The 22,586-nt window shown below is 43.3% G+C and overlaps 2 protein-coding genes across 2 annotated transcripts in view; both read left to right on the plus strand.

The window, feature by feature from the left end:
• Positions 1–22,566, plus strand: part of LOC311041059 (protein NLRC3-like) — a gene marked incomplete at its 3' end in the record, with an annotated part of 33,213 nt that extends 10,647 nt beyond the window's left edge. Inside the window, exons 2-11 of the mRNA XM_084051497.1 lie at positions 14,252–14,308; positions 16,265–16,341; positions 17,130–17,175; positions 17,376–17,615; positions 17,846–19,616; positions 19,975–20,148; positions 20,235–20,408; positions 20,495–20,668; positions 20,755–20,928; positions 22,362–22,566. Coding sequence (XP_083907623.1) covers positions 16,294–16,341; positions 17,130–17,175; positions 17,376–17,615; positions 17,846–19,616; positions 19,975–20,148; positions 20,235–20,408; positions 20,495–20,668; positions 20,755–20,928; positions 22,362–22,566 — 3,006 coding nt within the window. The 5' untranslated portion in view covers positions 14,252–14,308; positions 16,265–16,293. The remainder of the gene's footprint in view (positions 1–14,251; positions 14,309–16,264; positions 16,342–17,129; positions 17,176–17,375; positions 17,616–17,845; positions 19,617–19,974; positions 20,149–20,234; positions 20,409–20,494; positions 20,669–20,754; positions 20,929–22,361) is intronic.
• The window catches only part of abcb6a (ATP binding cassette subfamily B member 6 (LAN blood group) a), a gene marked incomplete at its 3' end in the record, with an annotated part of 160,583 nt that overhangs the window by 82,807 nt on the left and 55,190 nt on the right, over positions 1–22,586 (plus strand). The window lies entirely within an intron of this gene.

Consider the following 22,586-nt stretch of genomic DNA (forward strand, 5'->3'; position numbering starts at 1 on the left):
GCTGCCACCTTGGCGGTAGGACAGCAGGAGGCGTTTCTAGAGGGGGCGTCAGAGGAGGAGGACGTCGACGTCCTGGAGTTCGACTCCGAGGAGGAAGACCTCCCCCCCGGTCAGGAGGGTGGCGATGGAGCACAGGCGGAGGAGGAGCTAGAGCAGCTCCCCGCCTCGGTTCACGAGCTCGTCGCTCGGGCGGCTCGGGCGTTGGACATGGAGCCGCCGGCAGAGCAAACACGGCGGACCTCCCGGTTCGACGACGAAGCGGGGGGCCAGCCGCGTCACCCCACCACACCGTTACTCTCTGATGTGGAGGACCTGGTACTCCAGCAGTTTGAGTCACCGACTAGCCTCCCGCGTTGGTCGGGTCTGGCTAGACGGCTGGCGTGCGTGGAGGGTCGGGAGAGGATGGGCTGTGGCCCGCCTCCTCCCATGGATCAGGCCTTAGGGGCATTGGTCACCCCCTCCACATCGGTTCTGGGGAAGCCCAGCTGCCCAAGCAGGAACACAAGGGCTATGGACTCCATGCTTACCAGGATATACGGAGCCTTGGCAGTCCAGGGCCAGCTGGTTAACACAGGGGCTATCCTGGCCCTGTACCAGCGCCGTCTGGTCGGCCAGCTGGACAGTGGAGCCCCAGGCCTGGCTGCTGAGCTAAAGCAAGTGTCTTCAATCTTGGCGAAGCTGGCGAAGGAGCAGGCGATGGCGTCGGGCAAGGCCCTGGCCTCGCTTTGGGTGGCGAGGCGCCACCTCTGGCTGTCCCAGTCGCAGCTACAGACGGAAGATCGGAACTGTCTGCTTAGGTTGCCAGTGGTGCCATCGGCCATGTTCGGGCAAACGGCGACAACAATGCTCCAGCAGGCTCAGGAGGCCCGCCGGTGTGCCCAGGAGGTGTCAAGGGTCCTCCGTGGCTCCGCGGCACCTCGGTCTTCACCACCCCAGCCAGTTTATGCAGCTCCAGATGACCTAAGGGTCCAGCTAGACGCCTCTCGGCAGGGTAGGGCCGGGCGCGGCCAGCGCTCGGGACGGGGCCGGGGCCGTAGGCCCCGCAAGTCTCCGTCTCGGTCCTGACAGTGGGGGGGCTCAGCCCCCACTTGCCGTTCCCTGGAACAGAGGTTGTTCTGGGGGACGATTGGGGCGGACCCCTGGGTGGTCTCCACCATGACCCAGGGGTACTGGCTGCAGTTCCTGCGTCCGCCCCCACGGATACGGTCTGTCACCTTCACAGGGGACCGGCAGGCACAGCGGTTGACGCAGCACATCAACCTCCCGGAACGGCGGGCGATATACCAGGCGCTTCTACGCTTCCAGCGGGTATCGAGAGACCGCCTTGTCCTCCTACGATCGCACCCCTTCTCCGAGGTCAGCCATGGGAGCTCCCGGTGCGCAGGGACCTCCTGTCTCAAGCCCACGGGACTCTCTTTCATCCCTTTCCCCAGGGACTCAGGCTCTGGGCTTGGCCCCTGAGAGGGCCGAGTTTCTAGCCATGGGGTTGCCCCCGTCAGTAGTGGCTACCTTGCTGGCAGCCCGGGCTCCATCGACAAGGACAGCGCATGCCTATCGATGGGCAACGTTCCGTTCTTGGTGCGATGCGAGAGAGTTGGATTCCCTCTCTTGTGGGGCCCAGGACATCCTCCAGTTTCTCCAGGGAATGTTGGAGGCAGGCAGGTCTCCTATGACGGTGAGGGGAATGGTGGCAGCCATAAAGGTAAGCCGCGTTGGACCACGGAAACCTTATTGATCAGTTTCTTAGGGGGGCGCGTAGGGCCCATCCCTTGCAGGGTAGGCCGGCAGCCCCCCCTTGGGATCCGACAGTGGTACTGTCGGCCTTGCGGCACGGGCCATTCGAGCCACTGGAAACAGTAGGGCTGCAGTGGCTCTCCGTCAAGACAGCTTTCTTATTGGCGATGGTGACCGCGAAAAGAATAGGAGAGCTGCATGCCCTGTCGGTGCACGAGGAGTGCTGCCGCTTCTTGCCGGACGATGCGGGGGTGGTGCTGCAGCCCAACCCTGCATTCCACCCTAAGGTCTGGTCTGAGTCCCGAGCCGGTCAGTCCTTTGAGCTGCTCCCCTTCAACCCTCCGCAGGGAAGCGGTGAGGCAGGGCCGAGCGGGCAGTCTTTATTGTGCCCTGTCAGGGCCTTGAGGACCTACTGTCAGCGGACACAGGCCCACAGGACAACGGACCATCTCTTTGTCTGTTATAGGCATAGCCGCCTTGGGGAACCACTCTCGAAGACTAGGCTCTCTCACTGGGTGGTGGAAACAATCCAAGAGGCGTACAGACAGGCAGGCAAGCCAGTCCCGTCAGGAGTACGGGCACAATCGACACGAGGCCTTGCTACCTCATGGGCTCTGTGGCGAGGTGCCTCGTTGTCCGAGATTTGTACGGCGGCCTCCTGGTCGGCGCCATCCACATTCACCAGGCTCTACTGCATGAACGTGGCAGCCAGCACCCCATTCACGGAGCGAGTGCTCGGCTCCAGGCAGTAGAGCAGGTCATACTCACCGTGCCTCCGAGACCCCGGCTCCCGCAGGACGGGCCCGGGCTCGGAGTGATGTCGTGCATGGGAATCTAGCCCTGCGACTTGCGGGCTAGGTGGCTAATCAGTTGACTGGCCGGACGCCAGCTGGGCCTAGGTTGCGTCTTGCGCCTAGACCACAAGCCTTTCTTGACCGGCCTTAGCGTCTGGCGGGGCCGGCTGGGCCTAGGTAGCGTCTTGCGCCTAGGCCACGAGCCTTCTTTTTTTGACTGGCCTTAGCGTCTGGCGGGGCCAGCTGGGCCTAGGTAGCGTCTTGCGCCTAGGCCACGAGTATTACCTACTTCGTTGGATGGCAGGATTTTGGAGCACGCCTTGGGCTCTGATACTTAAACTGCTTCGGGCTGCCGCGGGGGCAGCTGGGTCTGCTTATTTCCTCGCGGTGTGTCTTAGAGTGTTCCCGTACATATTGAATAATATGTAGTGGAGAGCCAGTCTCGACCACGATAGAGAACGGGGGGTTACATCCGATGTAACCCGGGTTGTCTGAGTGGAGAGACTGGCTCTCCACGCTTGAGCCGCTCCGAAATTCGTGTCAATCAAAGTTAATCGAAGTGGCTCTGCCTGGGTGGGACTTAAATACCCCACTGATCACAGATCAGGGCAGGGCCACCATGAGTGATGTGTCTTAAAGAGTATCCACGAGCACTGCCCCTGGGGGTCAGTTCCCGTACATATTGAATAATATGTAGTGGAGAGCCAGTCTCTCCACTCAGAGAACCCGGGTTACATCGGATGTAACCCCCCGTTACATCACAACATGGCCGCCATCCCACACCACTACATATCCCAGAATGCCTCACCACTCTCACAGGTGTAGGTGCTTAAGAGAGCAAACACCACACTCAGGAAAGAACATTGAATTGATGAACAAGAGCAGCAACAGAGAGAAACAAAGAAAACACACCTTAACCAATTAAAGCCTACATACATTCTCTAGTCCTCCAGGGGTCTATACTAATCCCAAATCTCTTTGTTGTAAATAGCTCATCTACAAGATCACAACACGTTGCATTGTGATATGTTGTGAGATTGTATATTTGGCAAAATGTTGGCCTATTTTCACACAATGTTGGCCTATTATAACATGACCAGAATAGGGACTGGGGTTCATGTGGTTAAAATGGGCACACCACTGTCTATAAAGAATAAGCAGTAGCAGAAGCATATACAATATATAAAGAATAAGCAGTAGCAGAAGCATATACAATCTATAAAGAATAAGCAGTAGCAGAAGCATATACAATCTATAAAGAATAAGCAGTAGCAGAAGCATATACAATATATAAATAATAAGCAGTAGCAGAAGGATATACAATCTATAAAGAATAAGCAGTAGCAGAAGCATATACAATATATAAAGAATAAGCAGTAGCAGAAGCATATACAATATATAAAGAATAAGCAGTAGCAGAAGCATATACAATATATAAAGAATAAGCAGTAGCAGAAGCATATACAATCTATAAAGAATAAGCAGTAGCAGAAGCATATACAATATATAAAGAATAAGCAGTAGCAGAAGGAAACATTGAAAAAGGATCAAGTTAAAACAATGGTAAAAAGCTACTCAGACGACACACGTCTCTGGAACAGCAAAGTATTAATACCTGACATGGTTTTATGAATGCATATTCAACTCCAGATGGAATGCATTCATTTTGCTTACTGTCACACAGTGTTGATTTCGGCGACTAAAACTATGACGAAAAATATTGACAATTTTGTCAACAAATAAAAAGACTAAAATGTTAGAGAGGGACTAGTGGAGACGAGATCCAGTAGAACTAAAAGACAAGTCGTTTTATGTTTGGTTGTGCTCGGGTGTTGCGCTCTGAAAATAGCAGATCTACAAGCTCACAACGTGTTGCGCTGCGATGCGTTGTGAGCTTGTAGATCGGCTATTTTCAGCATGCAACCAAGTGTAAAATCAGCCATTACGACACCATCAAGGCACCGCCACAACACATTTTAGTCAACTAAATCAGCTGTAGATTTAGTCGACTGAAATCATATGATATTTAGTCGATTGACACTAGACGAAAACATTTCAGATGACTGAAATATGACTAAAACTAAATGACATTTTATTCTAAAGACTAAAACTAGAGTCTAAATGTGCTGTAAAATTCAACACCGCTCACGTTTCCTCTTAACAATGATCTGTGTCACTGAAATGGTAGTTAAACTAAATGTAATCAGACTTGTTTTCAGTCCAGGATGCTAATGTCACATTATGTGTTTCTAAACCTTTCTTCCCAACAAAGTGGAAACATTTCAGGAGACATTTTATAGCAGCTTATGTGACATGCTGAAGCTCTGAATAATGCATCTGGATGGACAACAACATTCACAATATTCATTCTACAGCAGCTTTTTCTGTTATGTTTTCAACTTCTCTTCATTCCACCAACAATTAAAACTACACCACGCCCCATTCTCCTTGACCCAAAGGGATTTTAACAGCTTCTCTCTGTCATGATCATGGCCTCTGCCCCATGCCCTGTGTGACCTGACCCTCTTCCCTGTCATTTATGCCCTCATGTCTTGCCCTATTGTGACTCCCCTTGCCCAATGTGCCCAATGCCAATTCAATCTTTGTCAATCAGGATGGAATATGAAAACTTGGACAAATCCGTCTTGATCACATCATTCACATGCCCATAGAGATACTGGCTCAAAGTGGTGCAGACCAAACTAGAAAAAGTGCTCCTCGGAGCACAGGTCTCCGCCAGGTCAGGTACGTTATTGTGGCCTCCTGGTGGCGCTATAATAGGCCAATGTGAAAAGGGTCCCATTTGTTCAAGGGCTTTTCACTGCAATCGGACACTGCATTCATGATTTGAGGCATTTTGTTCCAAAAATGTGTTTTGTTAAATTAGATCTACTGGTGGCGCTATAACAGGCCAATGTGAAAAGGGTGGCATTTCTTCCTCGGCCTAATAGAAATGTGCGTGTGAAATTTCACGGAAATCGCAAGCTGCGTTCATGATTTGAGGCAAACAGACCAATCCTGCAAACTTTGGAAGCCAATCTTAGGCAATCAGGATGGAATATGGGAAATCGGATAAATCCGTGTTGATCACATGACTATAGAGATACTGTGTACCGATTTGTGTGATGTTTGGACAAAATCTGTAGGAGTAGTATCAATAAATGTGTTTTGCACATATCGGCCTACTGGTGGCGCTATAACAGGCCAATCTGAAAGATTTGGGCCAGAGGTTCTGACTTGGCATCCAGGGAGTGTGCGTGCTCAGTTTCGCAGCGGCCGGGCCAACGGTGCCAGAGATTAGCTGGTAACGGACGGACAGGAGTCACAGGACGGACGGACGGACGGACAGGGAGTAAAACATACTCTCTCGCCATGCCTTTCGGCCTGGCGGAGACAATAATGGGCGTACGGCCAGATCACCGCAATTGTCGGCATTTTATGGTTCCATCGTGACTTTGACCTGAGCGTACGGCATGCTCAGAACTCACGTCTGGTCTGAGGGCGTGTAGGATTTGTCTACACATGTTCTCTTCATGTGGAGCAGCATTGTCTGACAATCTGACAGGCATCTAAACATCATTATGTATTCACTTCACAAATGTATAGCTCTAAAACGAAGAAATAATACTAAATACAATAATACAAAACATACATTTTGTAAAGGCATACATCGATGAGGCAGACAGACAGGCAGGTAGGCAGACAGACAGACAGACAGACAGACAGACAGACAGACAGACAGACAGGAGGGCAGGCAGGCAGGCAGGCAGGCACATAAGAAACATAAGAATGACAAAGAATGAAACAAGTTTAATTTCATATCAACAGATAGATATAGGGGTATGGGGGTCCTCCAACAGAACCTTAGAGTAGATCCATTCCTGTATTCTGGTGAATGTGGGGAGTTTATCAGGCTGTATACAGTAGCAATGGAAAATGATGGGTATCATTTGCAATTTCATCCATAAAAAAAGCTTACCTATTGATTTGATGACTGAAGCAATTAAAGAGCCACCTTTAACAGGAGGTCCAGGCTGAGGTTGGGAGAGAGAGGGAGGGAGTGTTATGGGTCGTTTTTACAACAATTTACATCAGCGCAGCATTTCATTCATCATTTAAAGTTGTTACTCACGCCACGGCCTTCTCGGAAGCATTGCAGCTCCAAAATCCATGTTCATGTTCAATGCTAGCCTCGTGTGGCCAGACAATATCACACGACACACTGCGTGGATAGGGCTAAAGTGCAATGCAATTTTGCAACGGCAGATTTGTCTGGAACCAGGCTAGTTCAATGCCATCTGTTGCCAAGCCACATTGTAATACAGTCAATAGTAGGCTCATAGGCTGCTTATAAATCTACAATGAATTGATCAACGGATTGTCACCTGTGCTTGTCGTTCCGTCTTTTGAGTTTAACTCTGTTCAAAACTATAACATAACCAAATAAATGTAGGCTACATTTATTATAGCTTTTCCGACAGTCTAAAACTAAAGCTGTTCTTGATCAGGGCGTGTAGGCCCCCTGATCTTATGAACAAAGAGGCTGTGGTCAAAAGAAATACCGTCATCCACTCTAATCAACCATTAAGCACGGTCAGCTGTAGCTTAATTATCTTTCTAGCTTAATCTATGACAGCAGATGGAGGCGACCTCAAAACTAGGTAGCTAGTTAAAACGTGTGTGTGTGTGTGTGTGTGTGTGTGTGTGTGTGTGTGTGTGTGTGTGTGTGTGTGTGTGTGTGTGTGTGTGTGTGTGTGTGTGTGTGCTGCTGAGATATATGTACATGTGAAAAGCAAATGACTTAAACAATAAAGGAATGAATGAATCATTATATTGGGCAGATAAAGTGAGAAGCTCTATACAAGGTTATATGTGCATAACACAACATGTGAAGCTGTATCTTGCATGTACACACACACACACACACACACACACACACACACACACACACACACACACACACACACACACACACACACACACACACACACACACACACACACACGTCTAGCAAGAATAAATTCAACTCACATTGGTGGAACTACACTTCACTCAGCATTCCAACATACCGATCAAACAAAAGAACCAGTTCAGTTTGTCTGAAAAGCCACAGTCCAAAGTGTTGAATAACTCAAGATCCTAATCATTGATGGCATTTTTTGACACAGCCTTTCATCACCTCACAGTATTTAAAATATCATGGAATGTCCTGGTGCACCTGGGGTGGAATTTCACTCATTGCTACTGGTGACAAGACAGTGATTAAAAGTCAGTGAGTGTCAAAGGGCATGTCAGAGAGAGAGAGAGAGAGAGAGAGAGAGAGAGTCTGGGGCCCACTTGCCAATCAAGAACTAGTAATGGGATAAACACCAAATTATGACTCTGATGCCGAATTCTGCAAATCCTCTCTCGGCATCCAACGTATTCGGACGATACCCACTAAATATCAAAATCAAAAAGGAAAACGTTGACATTTTAGCCTGCCTGCCTGTTTTAATATAAAAGAAAGGCAGATAGAAAAGAAAAAGACCATTACTGCATCAAAAGTAATCAACAAACTATACCATAACAACTGGTCAAACATTGGCCAAATAGTCAAATAATATAAGAAAGAGGCAAAAAAATGACAAGCTCACAACGCCTCGCATGGCGTGGCGTTGTGAGCTTGTAGATCTGCTATTTTCACAATTTGTATCTGTGGAACCGAGTCAAACAAAATAATGCTTGTCAATAATAAAGTGCTTGTCAGGGTGGGGGGTCCCCAGTTCAAATATGATTATGTTGGGGGGTCACGGCCTGAAAAAGTTTAGAACCACTGATCTAGAGTAGGGTTGATAATTATTTTCTTTTTTATATATTTATTTGGATTTAAATAAAGCAGTTTTATTTCAATTTACAATCTAAAAAACAAGCCTCTATTTATTGATATGAAATCTGTCCTGCAGGTTGGGTCAAGAAACGGAAAAAAAAAGAAAAGAAAGAGCATTCTGCTATTTTCGGGATGCAACCAAGTGTAAAATCAGCCATTATGACGCCATTGGTTATTTAATAGTTTTGAACAGAGTTAAACTCAAAAGACGGAACGACAAGCGCAGGTGACGATCCGTTGATCATTTCATTGTAGATTTATAAGCAGCCTATGAGCCTATTAACTGTATTACAATATGGCTTGGCAACAGATGGCATTGAACGTAAAGAAGTACAATTCTGGTGTTGAAAATTTCCTTGAGTAAAAGTACCAAAGTATTGGTATCAAAATGTACTTAAAGTACCAAAAGTAAAAGTACTGAAATGTTTGAAGATAGCAGATCTACAAGCTCACAATGCAGCTTGTAGATCGGCTATTTTAAAATAGCCTATAGGTATAAAATAGGACTAAAGTGGTTAATGTATGTTTTATAATGTAATAATTTATGTCTGCAAAGTAACTAGTAACTAAAGTTTTCAAATAATTGTAGTGGAGTAAAAGTACAATATTTTCCTCTGAGATGTAGTGGAGTAGAAGTAAAAGTATTGCAAATGGGAAATACTCCAGTAAAGTTAAAAAAATCCTCAAAAGTGTACTTAAGTACAGTACTTGAGTAAATGTACTTAGTTACTTTCACCACTGCTCCCGACCTGTTAAAGGTCAGTAGATGAATGGATCTACTCTAAGTTTCTGGGGGAGGAGCCCCAGACCCCTGTATCTATCTGTTGATATGAAATGAAACTTGTTAGATTCCTTGTCAGTGTTCTGTGTGTGTGTGTGTGTGTGTGTGTGTGTGTGTGTGTGTGTGTGTGTGTGTGTGTGTGTGTGTGTGTGTGTGTGTGCGTGCGTGCGTGCGTGCGTGCGTGCGTGCGTGCGTGCGTGCGTGCGTGCGTGCGTGCGTGCGTGCGTGCGTGCGTGCTCACACACACACACACACACACACACACACACTACATCAGATGTGGATAGATTTCAGGATATTCAGTACAGAGTTGAAACATGGGGGGTTTGACATGCAGGAATGTTTCTCACTGACGGTGTAATATGTTTAGATATGTCCTTTGTTCTCAACTATTCTGTGGTGGCGTGCTATGTAAAGCCCTCTATAGGCATATAGTGCTATGTAAAGCCCTCTATAGGCATATAGTGCTATGTAAAGCCCTCTATAGGCATATAGTGCTATGTAAAGCCCTCTATAGGCATATAGTGCTATGTAAAGCCCTCTATATGGACATAGCAGCCATTCAGAATGTGTTTCATCCACCATGTTGGACAAGGCAATGATTAAAAGACAGTGGCCCTCATTTATCAACGCAGTGTATAAACCGCCATATATTTTTCCATATATTCGGCCGTACACCAACGTCGAAGTCACATTTATCAACGCATCCTACACAGCTGATCCGAGCGTACACTTGGTCCCAGCGTTGATAAATGTCACGGCTGAATTTCAATAACACGCCCTTAAATATTCTCAAGACGCCCCGATTTTACGACATGAAGACGAACCAGAATACGACCAAAGACATGAAAAGCCAATAAGAAACAGTTTGCCCCGCTGGCCTCGCTGCACACGCACACGCCTCTCTCTCTCGCTCTCTCTCTCACACACACACACACACACACACACACACACACACACACACACACACACACACACACACACACACACACGTGCGCGCCCGCCCAACTTTGTCTTTCATGTCCGTGTCCGTAGCGTAGCGGTACATGAGACTCGGGCGGAATGCAGTGATTCCGTGCCGCCACGTTAATATTGGAGCGTCGGGTTTATATCCTTAACCCAGCCAGGTTGTGTAGCCTACATAACTCTCTATGACATAACTCCATAACATAGGACAAGCTACTGTAAGTTTGTAGACCTCACTGTCAGTGAAAAGATGGTCGGGGCTCCCGAAAATTCTCTCGCAGAAGCACTGCTGCGCTGAAAATAGCAGATCTACAAGCTCACAACGCGTCGCAATGCGACCTGTTGTGAGCTTGTTGATCTGCTATTTTCAATGCAGCCATGCAGATCTGCAAGCTTAACCGAATGACTGTTAAAGCAGTTTGTTTAAATTACTTTATAAAATGTTATATTTTTCACAGGGATTATTTATTAGTGTAGATATACATTTTGGAGTGGGTATATGTGTCCAGATGCCTCTCATATAGAGGCATGTCCCTGGTACTCCAGGGACAGTCAAACAATGCTGCTCTGCAGGTCTAGAATGGAATAAACGGGCGCAGCCAACGTCAACAACTGGTCTCGACCAGACGTGAGATCTCAGCGTAAAGTAGGATGAAGCCCACGTCAGGATATATCGATAAATGCCGAAAGGTGCGGTGATTACGCCGTACGTTCATTATTCGGGCTGCACCGCGTTGATAAATGAGGGCCATTGAGTGACAACTAGCCTAGTGTCACTCTGCTGTGATTTGTGGTTTCAGGTGTACTTAGAGGGGGGGCGGGGAGTAGAGAGAGAGAGAGAGAGAGAGAGAGAGAGAGACTGAGACACTGCTTTGGGGGGCGGGGGACTCAAGTATGAGAACAGGTTATATGTTGTTTACCATTATGTATGTTTCAGCACACACACACACACACACACACACACACACACACACACACACACACACACACACACACACACAGATTGACGGCCCAAACATGCTTCGTGAAGTGGGGGGGGGGGGGGGGGGAACAGGTTTTTTTAGTTTTAGTCTAGTTTCAGTTGGGTAAATATACGATTTTAGTGGACTAAATCTGCAGTTGATTTAGTGTACAGAAATGTGTTTTAGCAGGCCTTGCTGGCGTCATTATGCCGATACACGCACGTTGCAGACTAGCTACTTTCAGACTGTGACACCTGCACGCAAACAAGCATAAAATGACTCGTCTCAGTTCTACTGAATCTCTTCACTCGTCCCTCACTAACATTTTTATTCTAGTTTGTATTTGTTGACGAAATTGTCAATACATTTAGTCATTGTTTTAGTGATCATAGCTTAGTTCGTATTTTGTTTTTGTGTAGTTTTCATCAGTGAAAAAAGGTTGTCGACCAACATTTTCCGTCAAACGAAATGAACACTGATTTGGAGCAACAGTTTAATGATCAACTCCTAAGAAAATATTCTGTCAGATCTGACTCTGTGCTTCATTTGTGTTGTTTCTACTTCTTTTTTTTATTAATGATTGATTGATTGATTGAATATTGTATTGACAATTTAAAAGTACAGCAATACGATGCAAATGTGAAATGGATTAATCACAAACAGGCTGGTTTCCAGTGTGGTCCATGTGATAATTCAACATCTATGCAGCAAACAGGTCACCACAATGTGTAAGAATTTGGAAAAAATGTTGTCTTGATTTCTATTTGTAACTTTTATGTCTCACATGTATGCCTTTTATTTTCCAATTCCCAGATGTAATGTGATTTTAAACAGCGATGTTGTTGAATTGCACTGTATTGTATTACTTGACGACACTGCAAATGAGTTTAATAACTCAGTGTAATTTAGAGAATAAATAAATCACAAAGAGTACACAAAGAGTGTACAAATGTAACCACATGGACCCATGAGACATTCTTTCTTTCGTTCTAGGGGGTCCTCTGCAAAATTATGTTAATACAGCATCACAATCATTTTAACCACTTTACCCATTCATAATATGAATGAATGAATGAATGAATGAATGAATGCTCACAATGAGGCATGAAGCGCTATTATCTGCCATGTATCTGCTATTTTTAACCTTTTTGGAGAATCTTGAAAATGTTGAATATATATTTATTTTTTTATCCACTTTACCATCTGGTATCTGGCATCTGGTATGAGGACATACCAGATGCCTCAGATGCCTTTGGAGTACCAGGGACCCCCTGGTACTCCCTCAAGGACCCCTGGGGGTCCCCGGACCCCACTTTGAGAACCAATGTCCTAGATGACTATCTCAATGCATTTGATGTATAACCTCATGTTTACCTTACTTACTGTAAATCACTCTGGATTAAGAACATCTGCTAAATGCCTCAATTGTAAAATTGTAAACGAACATCCTAAAAACAACCATTAATCTACAGTTATAATACTTATAAGTCCTTATTTATATAGTTATATAGTTATTAACCTTACTATCACAATAGGCTTTATAATCATTTATAATATTGTTAATACACTTATTGTTACATTATTAGACCCTAATACGCATTAATTAACAAGGCACTTATAATGTGCTTATTTATATTATTTGTTAATACGGCTATATAAGTGTTTAAAATAGCAGTGTTAACACATTTATTGTTATATTATAAGACCATAATAAACATTAATTCATAGTTAATAAGGAGCTTATGAGTCCTTAAAAGATGCTTATTGACCTTATTATGTGTTAAGAAGGCTATATAATTCTCAATATTATCATTGTTTATTGTTAGATTATGACATTTATAAGTGGTTATAAGACAAGTGTTAACAGTTTAGACACTGCTTATAGGTACCAAAGGGTTTGAAAGTGAATAGTACTATAGCTCATCTACTTGGTCTAAAGTGAGAACAATGTCTAATGAAGGTTAACAAATGTTTTATTAACAAATCCTTTACTATGCAAGTATTAACCTTTTGCATCCTGGTCTAAATGCTTTATTAAGGTTAATAAATCCTTTATTAAAATGAGCATTTCCTGTTCAGGTTCATTTTCTCATAGATACTGGCTCAGCTGTCAATCAATCAAATGAACCAATGAAATCAGCCAATCAAATGAAGCTATGGGGAAATGAACCGGAACAGGAAACAGGCATGACACCTTCCAGAAACCCCGTGCTTACAGTTAAGCACAGAGCCTCGAAATTATAGTTCTCCCAAAAAATTACTTATTTTCAATTAATTACACACCCCATGAAGCCTTGAATTCATGGGGTACAGCAGAACACTTGGCCCCGCTGGTGCCCACTGTTCTCATTTAAGAGGGAAGTGGCCCAGTGTTCCGGAACACTCGGCCCAGTGGTGCCCAGTATTCCAGGGGGAAAAAAGAGGTGCCCATGAAATACCTGGTGTCCACTGTTCCGGTTACCTTTTAAATGTATGTAATGTGTGTACATTCATTGAGATCACATTGAGATCATTTCTAACAATTATGTCTGGTCTCTTAATAATGATCAGTGGTGGAAAGTAACTAAGTACATTTACTTAAGTACTATACATGAGTACAATTTTGAGGTATTTGTACTTTATTTGAGTATTTCCAATTTACAATACTTTTACTTCTACTCCACTACATCTTAGATCCAAATATTGTACTTTTACTCCACTACAATTATTTGAAAACTTTAGTTACTGGTTAGGTCAACTTTGTAGATTTTGATTATTATTACAAGACATACATTAACCACTTCAGCCCTATATACACTTCAGCCATTTGAAAATAGCAGATCTACAAGCTCACAATGTGTCGCAGATCTGCTATTTAAAAAAGATTCTTATGCATTTTATACATTTGATTTTATACATTTTATACATTTTATACATTTGAGAACTTGTGAAACGGGACATTAGGCATAATGAGTACTTTCTACTTTTGGTACTTTAAGTACATTTTTATACCAATACTTTTGTACTTTTACTCAAGTAAATTTTGAATTCCAGACTTTTATTTGAAACAGAGTATTTCTACAGTGCATTATTGATACTTTTACTTAAGAAAAACATGTGAGTACTTTTTCCACCACTGATAATGATTTATTGGCTTTGCTTTCAGAGATGTCCAGATAGAGACACCAGATAACAACAGATGGTACTGAACGTCATTCCATTGGTGAGTCATACATTAAGTCTCAGAGCTGTCTGATTGACAGATACACATTTCCTTTAAGAAGTAAACACACCATTTCACCCAGCCTACTTCAACTATAATCCATAATAAGTAAACACATCTCTATCTGTTTTGTGTTTCCTTAAAGTGGGTCTTGATGTGGTTAATATGCACCACCCACTGGACTCCTTGTGAAACTACACCACCTGATCTCTGATTTTTCTCAGAACTGGTCAGTCCAGTTCTGAGATGATGAGTCGGTTTAAAACTCTACATCTCTACAAACTCTACTTGACTCCATTGTTATTTTTTTCCCTGCACACGCCGCACATCTTTTGGGGTGGTCCTTGCTGTGTTCTGCACTTTTCACTCTAATTTATAACAGTTATAAACTCACTCAGATTAACAGCTTGTTGATGTCACGGTTATTATGATGCATTGGTCAGAACTCTCCACAAAACAGCTTTCTAATGATAAACTATTAAAACTATAATAAATCTGCTTACCAATAGGCTCTATGCGCAGCAGCCATATTGGAAATACATTGATCTAATGAAGGCTCTGTTCCATTCTGGTCAAACAGAGTCAGGGTGCTGACATTGTGCATGTTGGCTCACTGGAAACACTCTGCTGCACCAGTGGGTCTCAAAGTGTGGTCCAGGGACCCTCATGGTTCATTTAGGGGGTTCCAAATTGCCCCTTACGGATGTGTAACACAGAGAGTGTACAAAATGGTTCATTTTATTTTTTCAATAATTTGTTCCTATTGTTTAGGAGGCGGAGCATGTCGCAAAATGATATTAATGCTGGTCCAGTCAGAAACAGAACTGAAACCATGGGGCTCTTCTATTAGTGCTGCATACATTTAATTTGTTCCGTGTATATCCATGGAAAAATCTGCTGATGTTTCTTCAAATCGCAGCATGTGTAAAATACTTATATTACAGACTGGTTGGAGTCATCTGGAGGAAAGATACAGTGTTCTTGGTGGTCTTTGTAACTGGACAGGATGTGAATGTGACAAACTCAAAAAAATAATAAGGGGAAAAAGATCAATTAGACAGAATATTATGTTTAAAAGCAGCTCACATTCTGAATGTCCATTCCCAGTGGCATTGAGCCACATCCGTAATGAAATGATTGTGATGTATTATGGATGTGTTCAAAGTCTGTAAGGTATAATAATTCTGTACCAATACGTAGTTTTACAGCCTGTTTACTTTAAAGTATAACTTTGAATAGATCAGTCAGCCACACGTCACCACCAAAGCCGTGCCCCTTCTCAGGGAATGATCTCCATTGTAAGCCTATGCTAGTAGACAAACATTAGCTTTTATAGTTTAAAAACACTGTCCAATATCCTTTTGATTATATTTCCCACAAGTTGGAAACATTCTGAGCATTTCCACACTATTGGTTTCAATCATTTGTTTGAGCTGATGGGTAACTACTGTATCTGCTCCAACCTGCTGCCGTCACATGAGATTACTTCCACATTCAGCACCTCAAATGTATTTGTTGATAGACATGCACACTGTGATAGATAGATAGATAGATAGATAGATAGATAGATAGATAGATAGATAGATAGATAGATAGATATCATGAATCAGTCATTATCAACGCTCCACATTCTGATGGAAGATACATTTCAACTAGATGTGCAAAATAGAGAAGTGATTATTATTATTATTTTTTTTTTTTAAATGATTGAATGGATAGAGTTTGAATTAAATGAGCTAATCTAGGTCTAATTGTCTTACAATGGAGATCATGCCCCCCAACAAGGGACACGGCTTAGGCGCTGACGCATTTAGCGGTCTGATATATTATTCTTGTGAAACTAATTATGATTTTGTCTTTTCACTTTCGGAGAGTTTTTTGTGTTGAATGTTGTTTTTTGGTTTAGTTTTTCTTCACTAAGAGTTAACTTAACTGTGACATGGTGTTATTGTGCAGGTTCTGTGCTGTCATTTGTAAAGCCCAGAATGGAGGACCAGTCACCTTCAGCATCAGTGGCAGCTCCACAGACCCAGGTACAGTACATCTGTCTTCTTTATTCACAGCTTTACTTCATTTGTTTGTTTAGACGGACGCTGTATGAACAGTAATTAAATACACCGGACTTATAGCTCATTTTCATCCGCAATCCCCACAAAAACACATCAAAACAAGCAACACAAGAGTACATTACATTTCAAAAGGAAAACAGAACAGAGACACAGATGAATCGATAGAAATATACGCGATAACATCACATCACACAGCTGTAACATAATCTCAGAATTAGCTGCATTTGAGTGCAAATGTTTCCACATGCTATACAATCATGTTCAATTCATTAAATAAAGTGCGGGCATCATTGGAAAAAAGGTGTGTGGTATCTTAGCATGACCTCACATAACTTTTCGTCAATAGTAGCCTAACATGACAAAATTTGTCTCACTGCAGCCCTATGGTCAATGGTCAACCTATAGTCAGCCTACTGTATGTCAATTTCAAAATATGCAATATTAATTAACCTCTATGTCTCCAGTCTCCACAAGTTGTCATTCAATTCTACTGAAATATTTGACAATAGTTTGGCATATGTATTACCATTTGGACGTCTGAAACCGGTTGATTGATGTGTTTACAATTTACTGTTTACCCTGAAGTATAAATTAAGCTTAAGGCCTAATGCCCAATGAAATAATTGCATTGCATATACCACCCCATTGTATATGTTGATGCAATGGGGTGGTTATTGCTAAGTACAAAATGTAATGTTGAACAATAGCACTCAGGCATGATATGATTAAAATAACATGACTGTGTACAACAGGGTGCTGGTGACGGCTTGACTTCAGAAAAGACGGATGCAGAAAAAGGTGAGCTTTTTCTGGTGCTACCGTCTGTTTACCAGGATGTACATACTCAATATCATATTCCCAAACTATGAAACTACCAGTTATTCCACCACTATTCTTGTGGGGATGTACAGATGCAGAGAGCTTTATTTTGCATTCACTTAATGAACATTTACTGTGATACATTTATCTCAAACACTCTCTTTTTCTCTTGCAAACAGCACATTTTGTGATCCAGCAGAGGGCACAGTTGATTCAAAATGTCACCACAGTCATGCCTATAGTGGACACTCTAGGAACCATGATCCATCCTGAGCTCTATGAGAAGATTAAAGCCAAGGAGACACGCATGGACCAAATGAGAGAACTGTACATGGCGATCGATAAAGGGGGAACAGCCATCCAAGCAGCATTTTACAATGCCCTTAAACGACACCAACCAGACCTGTCGGAGAGGCCAGGTAGGACTTTATGTACTGCTAAAGTAATATTATTAGTAGTATATGTTATACCAACTTCCCCAAAGCAATAACATATTATGAGAAATTAAGCTCCTCAATTGCATCACACAATTTATTACAGCTTAGCAACAACCATAGAACCAACCATATCATTACAAAGGCCTCTCAATGAGGACCACATTTACCATAATATGCACTCACTGATGTCCTCTCTTCTTTGGTCATTTTAGAAAATCTTGCTGCTGCCTGTAAACAACAATTGAAGTCTAATCTGACACAGAAGTTTCAATGTCTGTTTGAGTGGATCACAAGTCAAGGAAAGAAAACACAACTGAATCAGATCTTCACAGAGGTTTACATCACACAGGGAGGGAGCGGAGAGGTCAACAATGAACATGAAGTCAGACAGATTGAAAAATTGTTCAGGAAACCACCCACGAAAGAAACACAAATCAAATTCAAAGAAATTTTTCAACCTCTATCTGGAGAAAATGACCCAATCAGAAAAGTGATGACGAAGGGAGTGGCTGGCATCGGAAAAACAGTCCTAACTCAGAAGTACGCTCAGGACTGGGCAAAAGGCACATCCAACCAGGAAATCGACTTCCTGTTTCCATTCACTTTCCGAATGCTGAATTTGGAGAAGGACACGACTTACAGCTTGGTGGGACTTCTTACTACATTTTTTGGTGAAATCAAGGAATCAGTAATCTGCAGCTTCGACAAGTACAACGTTGTGTTCATCTTTGATGGCCTTGATGAGTGTCGGATTTCCCTAGACTTCCGCAACACTAAGATCTGCACTGATGTCACAAAGAAAACCTCAGTGGGTGTATTGGTGACAAACCTCATCATTGGAAACCTGCTTCCTACTGCTTGCATCTGGCTAACCACACGACCTGCAGCAGCCGGTCTGATCCCTTCTGATTATTTCGACAGGGTGACAGAGGTGAGAGGGTTCACTGACCCCCAGAAGGAGGAGTTCTTCATGAAGAGATTCAGTGGTGATGAGAACCAGGCCAGAATAATCTCACACATCCAGACATCACGAAGCCTCCACATCATGTGTCACATCCCAGTCTTCTGTTGGATCACTGCTAACGTTATGGAGGACATGTCGAGAACAGAGGAGAAAGGCCCGCTACCAAAGACCCAGACTGAGGTGTACATCCACTTCATGGAACTTCATTCCAAACACAAGGAGGACAAGTTTCAAGACGGAACTCATGGAAAGTTTGATTCAAATCCAGAACAGGCCATTCTGTCTCTGGGAAAACTGGCATTTAAACAGCTGAAGAAAGGCAACGTGATCTTCTATGAAGAAGACCTGGCAGAGTGTGGCATAGACCAAAATGCTGCACAGTACTCAGGAGTGTTCACACAGATCTTTACAAAGGACCGTGGGATGCACGAGGACACAGTGTTCTGCTTTGTCCATCTGAGTGTTCAAGAGTTTCTGGCTGCTCTCCATGTCTATAGCAGATGTGTGAGCCGGGGTGTCAACCTACTGTCAAACTTCAAATTGATGAAGTTTAGAAAGTTGAATCATCTCTACCAGAGTGCTGTACACAAGGCCTTAGAGAGTCCAAATGGACACTGGGACTTGTTCCTCCGTTTCCTGCTGGGCCTCTCAGTGGAGACCAATCAGCCTCGGCTGAAACGACTGTTGAAGCAGACAGGAAGTAGGTCACAGACCAACGAGGAAACAGTCAAGTACATCAAGAAGATGATCAGGAAGAATCCTTCTGCAGAGAGAAGCATCAATCTGTTCCACTGTCTGAATGAGCTGAATGATCATTCTTTAGAGGAAGAGATCCAGCAATACCTGAGATCAGGAAGTATTTCCGAAGACAAACTCTCTCCTGCTCAGTGGTCAGCTCTGGTCTTCGTGTTGCTGTCATCAGACAAGGAGCTGGAGGTGTTTGACTTGAAGAAATACCAAGCTTCAGAGGAGGCTCTTCTGATGCTGCTGCCAGTGGTCAAAGCCTCAAAAAGAGCTCTGTAGGTGAACTGATAACTTGATACATTTAACATAAAAGGTCATCTTTATATTACATGATATTAAATATATGATTTTATGACTTTGTTCTCTTCAGCCTGAGTGGCTGTAACCTAACATATAAAGGCTGTGAGGCGTTATCATCTGCTATCAGTTCCAAGTCCTCCAGCCTGAGGGAATTGGAACTTGGTAACAACGATCTACAGGATGTGGGAGTCAAAGAGCTCTCTCGTGGACTGGGGAGTCCAGACTGTAAACTGGAGACTGTCAGGTCAGTATTCCTTAACCTTTTCAATCAATTTCAGCTGGTGCACGTGCATATATATTAAATATATGTTTTTATAACTTATTTCTCTTCAGCCTGAGTGGCTGTAACCTATCAGAGAAATGCTGTCAGTTCCTATCATCTGCTATCAGTTCCAAGTCCTCCATCCTGAGGGAATTGGACCTCAGCAACAACGATCTACAGGATTTGGGAGTCAAAGAGCTCTCTGGTGGACTGGGGAGTCCAGACTGTAAACTGGAGACCGTCAGGTGATTCCTTAACCTTTTCAACCAATTTCAGCTGTTGCACGTGCATATATATTAAATATATGTTTTTATAACTTATTTCTCTTCAGCCTGAGTGGCTGTAACCTATCAGAGAAATGCTGTGAGGCGTTATCATCTGCTATCAGTTCCAAGTCCTCCATCCTGAGGGAATTGGACCTCAGCAACAACGATCTACAGGATTTGGGAGTCAAAGAGATCTCTGGTGGACTGGGGAGTCCAGACTGTAAACTGGAGACCGTCAGGTGATTCCTTAACCTTTTCAACCAATTTCAGCTGGTGCACGTGCATATATATTAAATATATGTTTTTATAACTTATTTCTCTTCAGCCTGAGTGGCTGTAACCTATCAGAGAAATGCTGTGAGGCGTTATCATCTGCTATCAGTTCCAAGTCCTCCATCCTGAGGGAATTGGACCTCAGTAACAACGATCTACAGGATTTGGGAGTCAAAGAGATCTCTGGTGGACTGGGGAGTCCAGACTGTAAACTGGAGACCGTCAGGTGATTCCTTAACCTTTTCAACCAATTTCAGCTGGTGCACGTGCATATATATTAAATATATGTTTTTATAACTTATTTCTCTTCAGCCTGAGTGGCTGTAACCTATCAGAGAAATGCTGTGAGACGTTATCATCTGCTATCAGTTCCAAGTCCTCCATCCTGAGGGAATTGGACCTCAGCAACAACGATCTACAGGATGTGGGAGTCAAAGAGATCTCTGGTGGACTGGGGAGTCCAGACTGTAAACTGGAGACCGTCAGGTGATTCCTTAACCTTTTCAACCAATTTCAGCTGGTGCACGTGCATATAAGCAACAATGCAAATGAAATAATATGCAGCTAAAGTAGAAAATATTAAATGTTCACTACGTTGCACCCTTTATTCATTGAATTTGGCCTTCAATAGATCTGTATTAAAGAGTCATATTTTGTTGATTTACTATACTTCATTTTCTCTGTGTAAACATCAGAGTTTGAGGAGAAAATGTTAATCCCTTAAAACCTGTAGAACTCTTTAAAGGAGTAGTTCACCCAAAAAGTGACTTTTCTATGAATAGCACACCCCATGAAGCCTTGAATTCATGGATTTGTTTTTGTCGCATTTCTAAGCCAATAATTTGATTACCGGCGGAAAGATGCTAATGTATCCGGTAGAAGACTCCAAGTAGACTCTTTGTGTCTCCCACCAGAAATACAATTATTGGCTCGGGAATGCGACTTAAACTAATCCATGAATTCAAGGCTTCATGGGGTGTGTAATTGATAGAAAATAAGTCATTTTTTTGGGTGGACTACTCCTTCAAACCTGCAGAACTCATTAAAACCAGGAGAGAATCTGTGTCATTACATACTTTGGCTATTCAAACAAATTGCAGATATACAGTACAAGTTCATAGTGCGTCACTTTGTGCCGCGCTATGAGCTTGCAAATCCATTTAACTTAGACAACTCAAGATGAAATCAAATTAAGATAAAAGTGTTAATCCAAAACAAAACCGGTCTAACAGTAGCAGCTTAAGTGGCCACATATTAGGTAAAAAGGGATCCCAGCCATTCAGCTACAACTTCACTTATTTTACCTATTTCATCTGCTCCCACATGCATAATAATCTGTCAGCAGATCTCACAAAATACTTGGATAGGAGCTTTTCTTGGGGGCAGGCCTTTGATCAAGATTTAAACTGTGCTATATCCAATCAAAATGGAGTGGGTGTGACTGATACGTAAACCTCTGCCTTGTGTGTTGTAAAGTGGAATGTATGTAAAACAGTCAAAGGGGATGCATAATGCAATGGATATAATAGTTCACTTCATGGGCTAGTGTAAGTCGGAGGTGAAACGTAGCACATAGTAGTTGTAGTTGTTGAAACACAAAAAGGTTGGAGATAAACTTTTCATTCTTTACTCAGTTTGGTCAACAGCCATTAGAAAGTGAAGTGCAGCGAACTTTATTCTTGAGACAACTTGGCCACTTGACTTTTATATGGACCAAGCCCCATCAAACGAGTCTCAGCCCTCGGTTTCACATAGCAAAGGTTCTTTTGTTATGAAAAAGTGGCAACATTGTATTGACATAACCTGTGTGTGTGTGTGTGTGTGTGTGTGTGTGTGTGTGTGTGTGTGTGTGTGTGTGTGTGTGTGTGTGTGTGTGTGTGTGTGTGTGTGTGTGTGCGCGCGCGCGCGTGTGCGTGCAGGTTGTCAGGCTGTATGGTCTCAAAGGAAGGCTGTTCTTATCTGGTCTCGGCACTGAGATCCAACTCCCATCTCAAAGCGTTGGATTTAAACTACAATCACCTAGGAGACGGCGTAAATCGCCTCTCTGCTCTACCACTGGAGACTCTGAGGTATGGAGAGAACTGCTGTCACCATTGTAAATGTGTTCTCGTTGGTTTAGAGTAAGGAAATCATATGGTTATTCT

This window comes from Gymnoscopelus microlampas, assembly GCF_963454915.1.
Source record: "Gymnoscopelus microlampas genome assembly, chromosome: 24".
In the NCBI taxonomy this organism is placed as follows: Eukaryota; Metazoa; Chordata; class Actinopteri; order Myctophiformes; family Myctophidae; genus Gymnoscopelus; species Gymnoscopelus microlampas.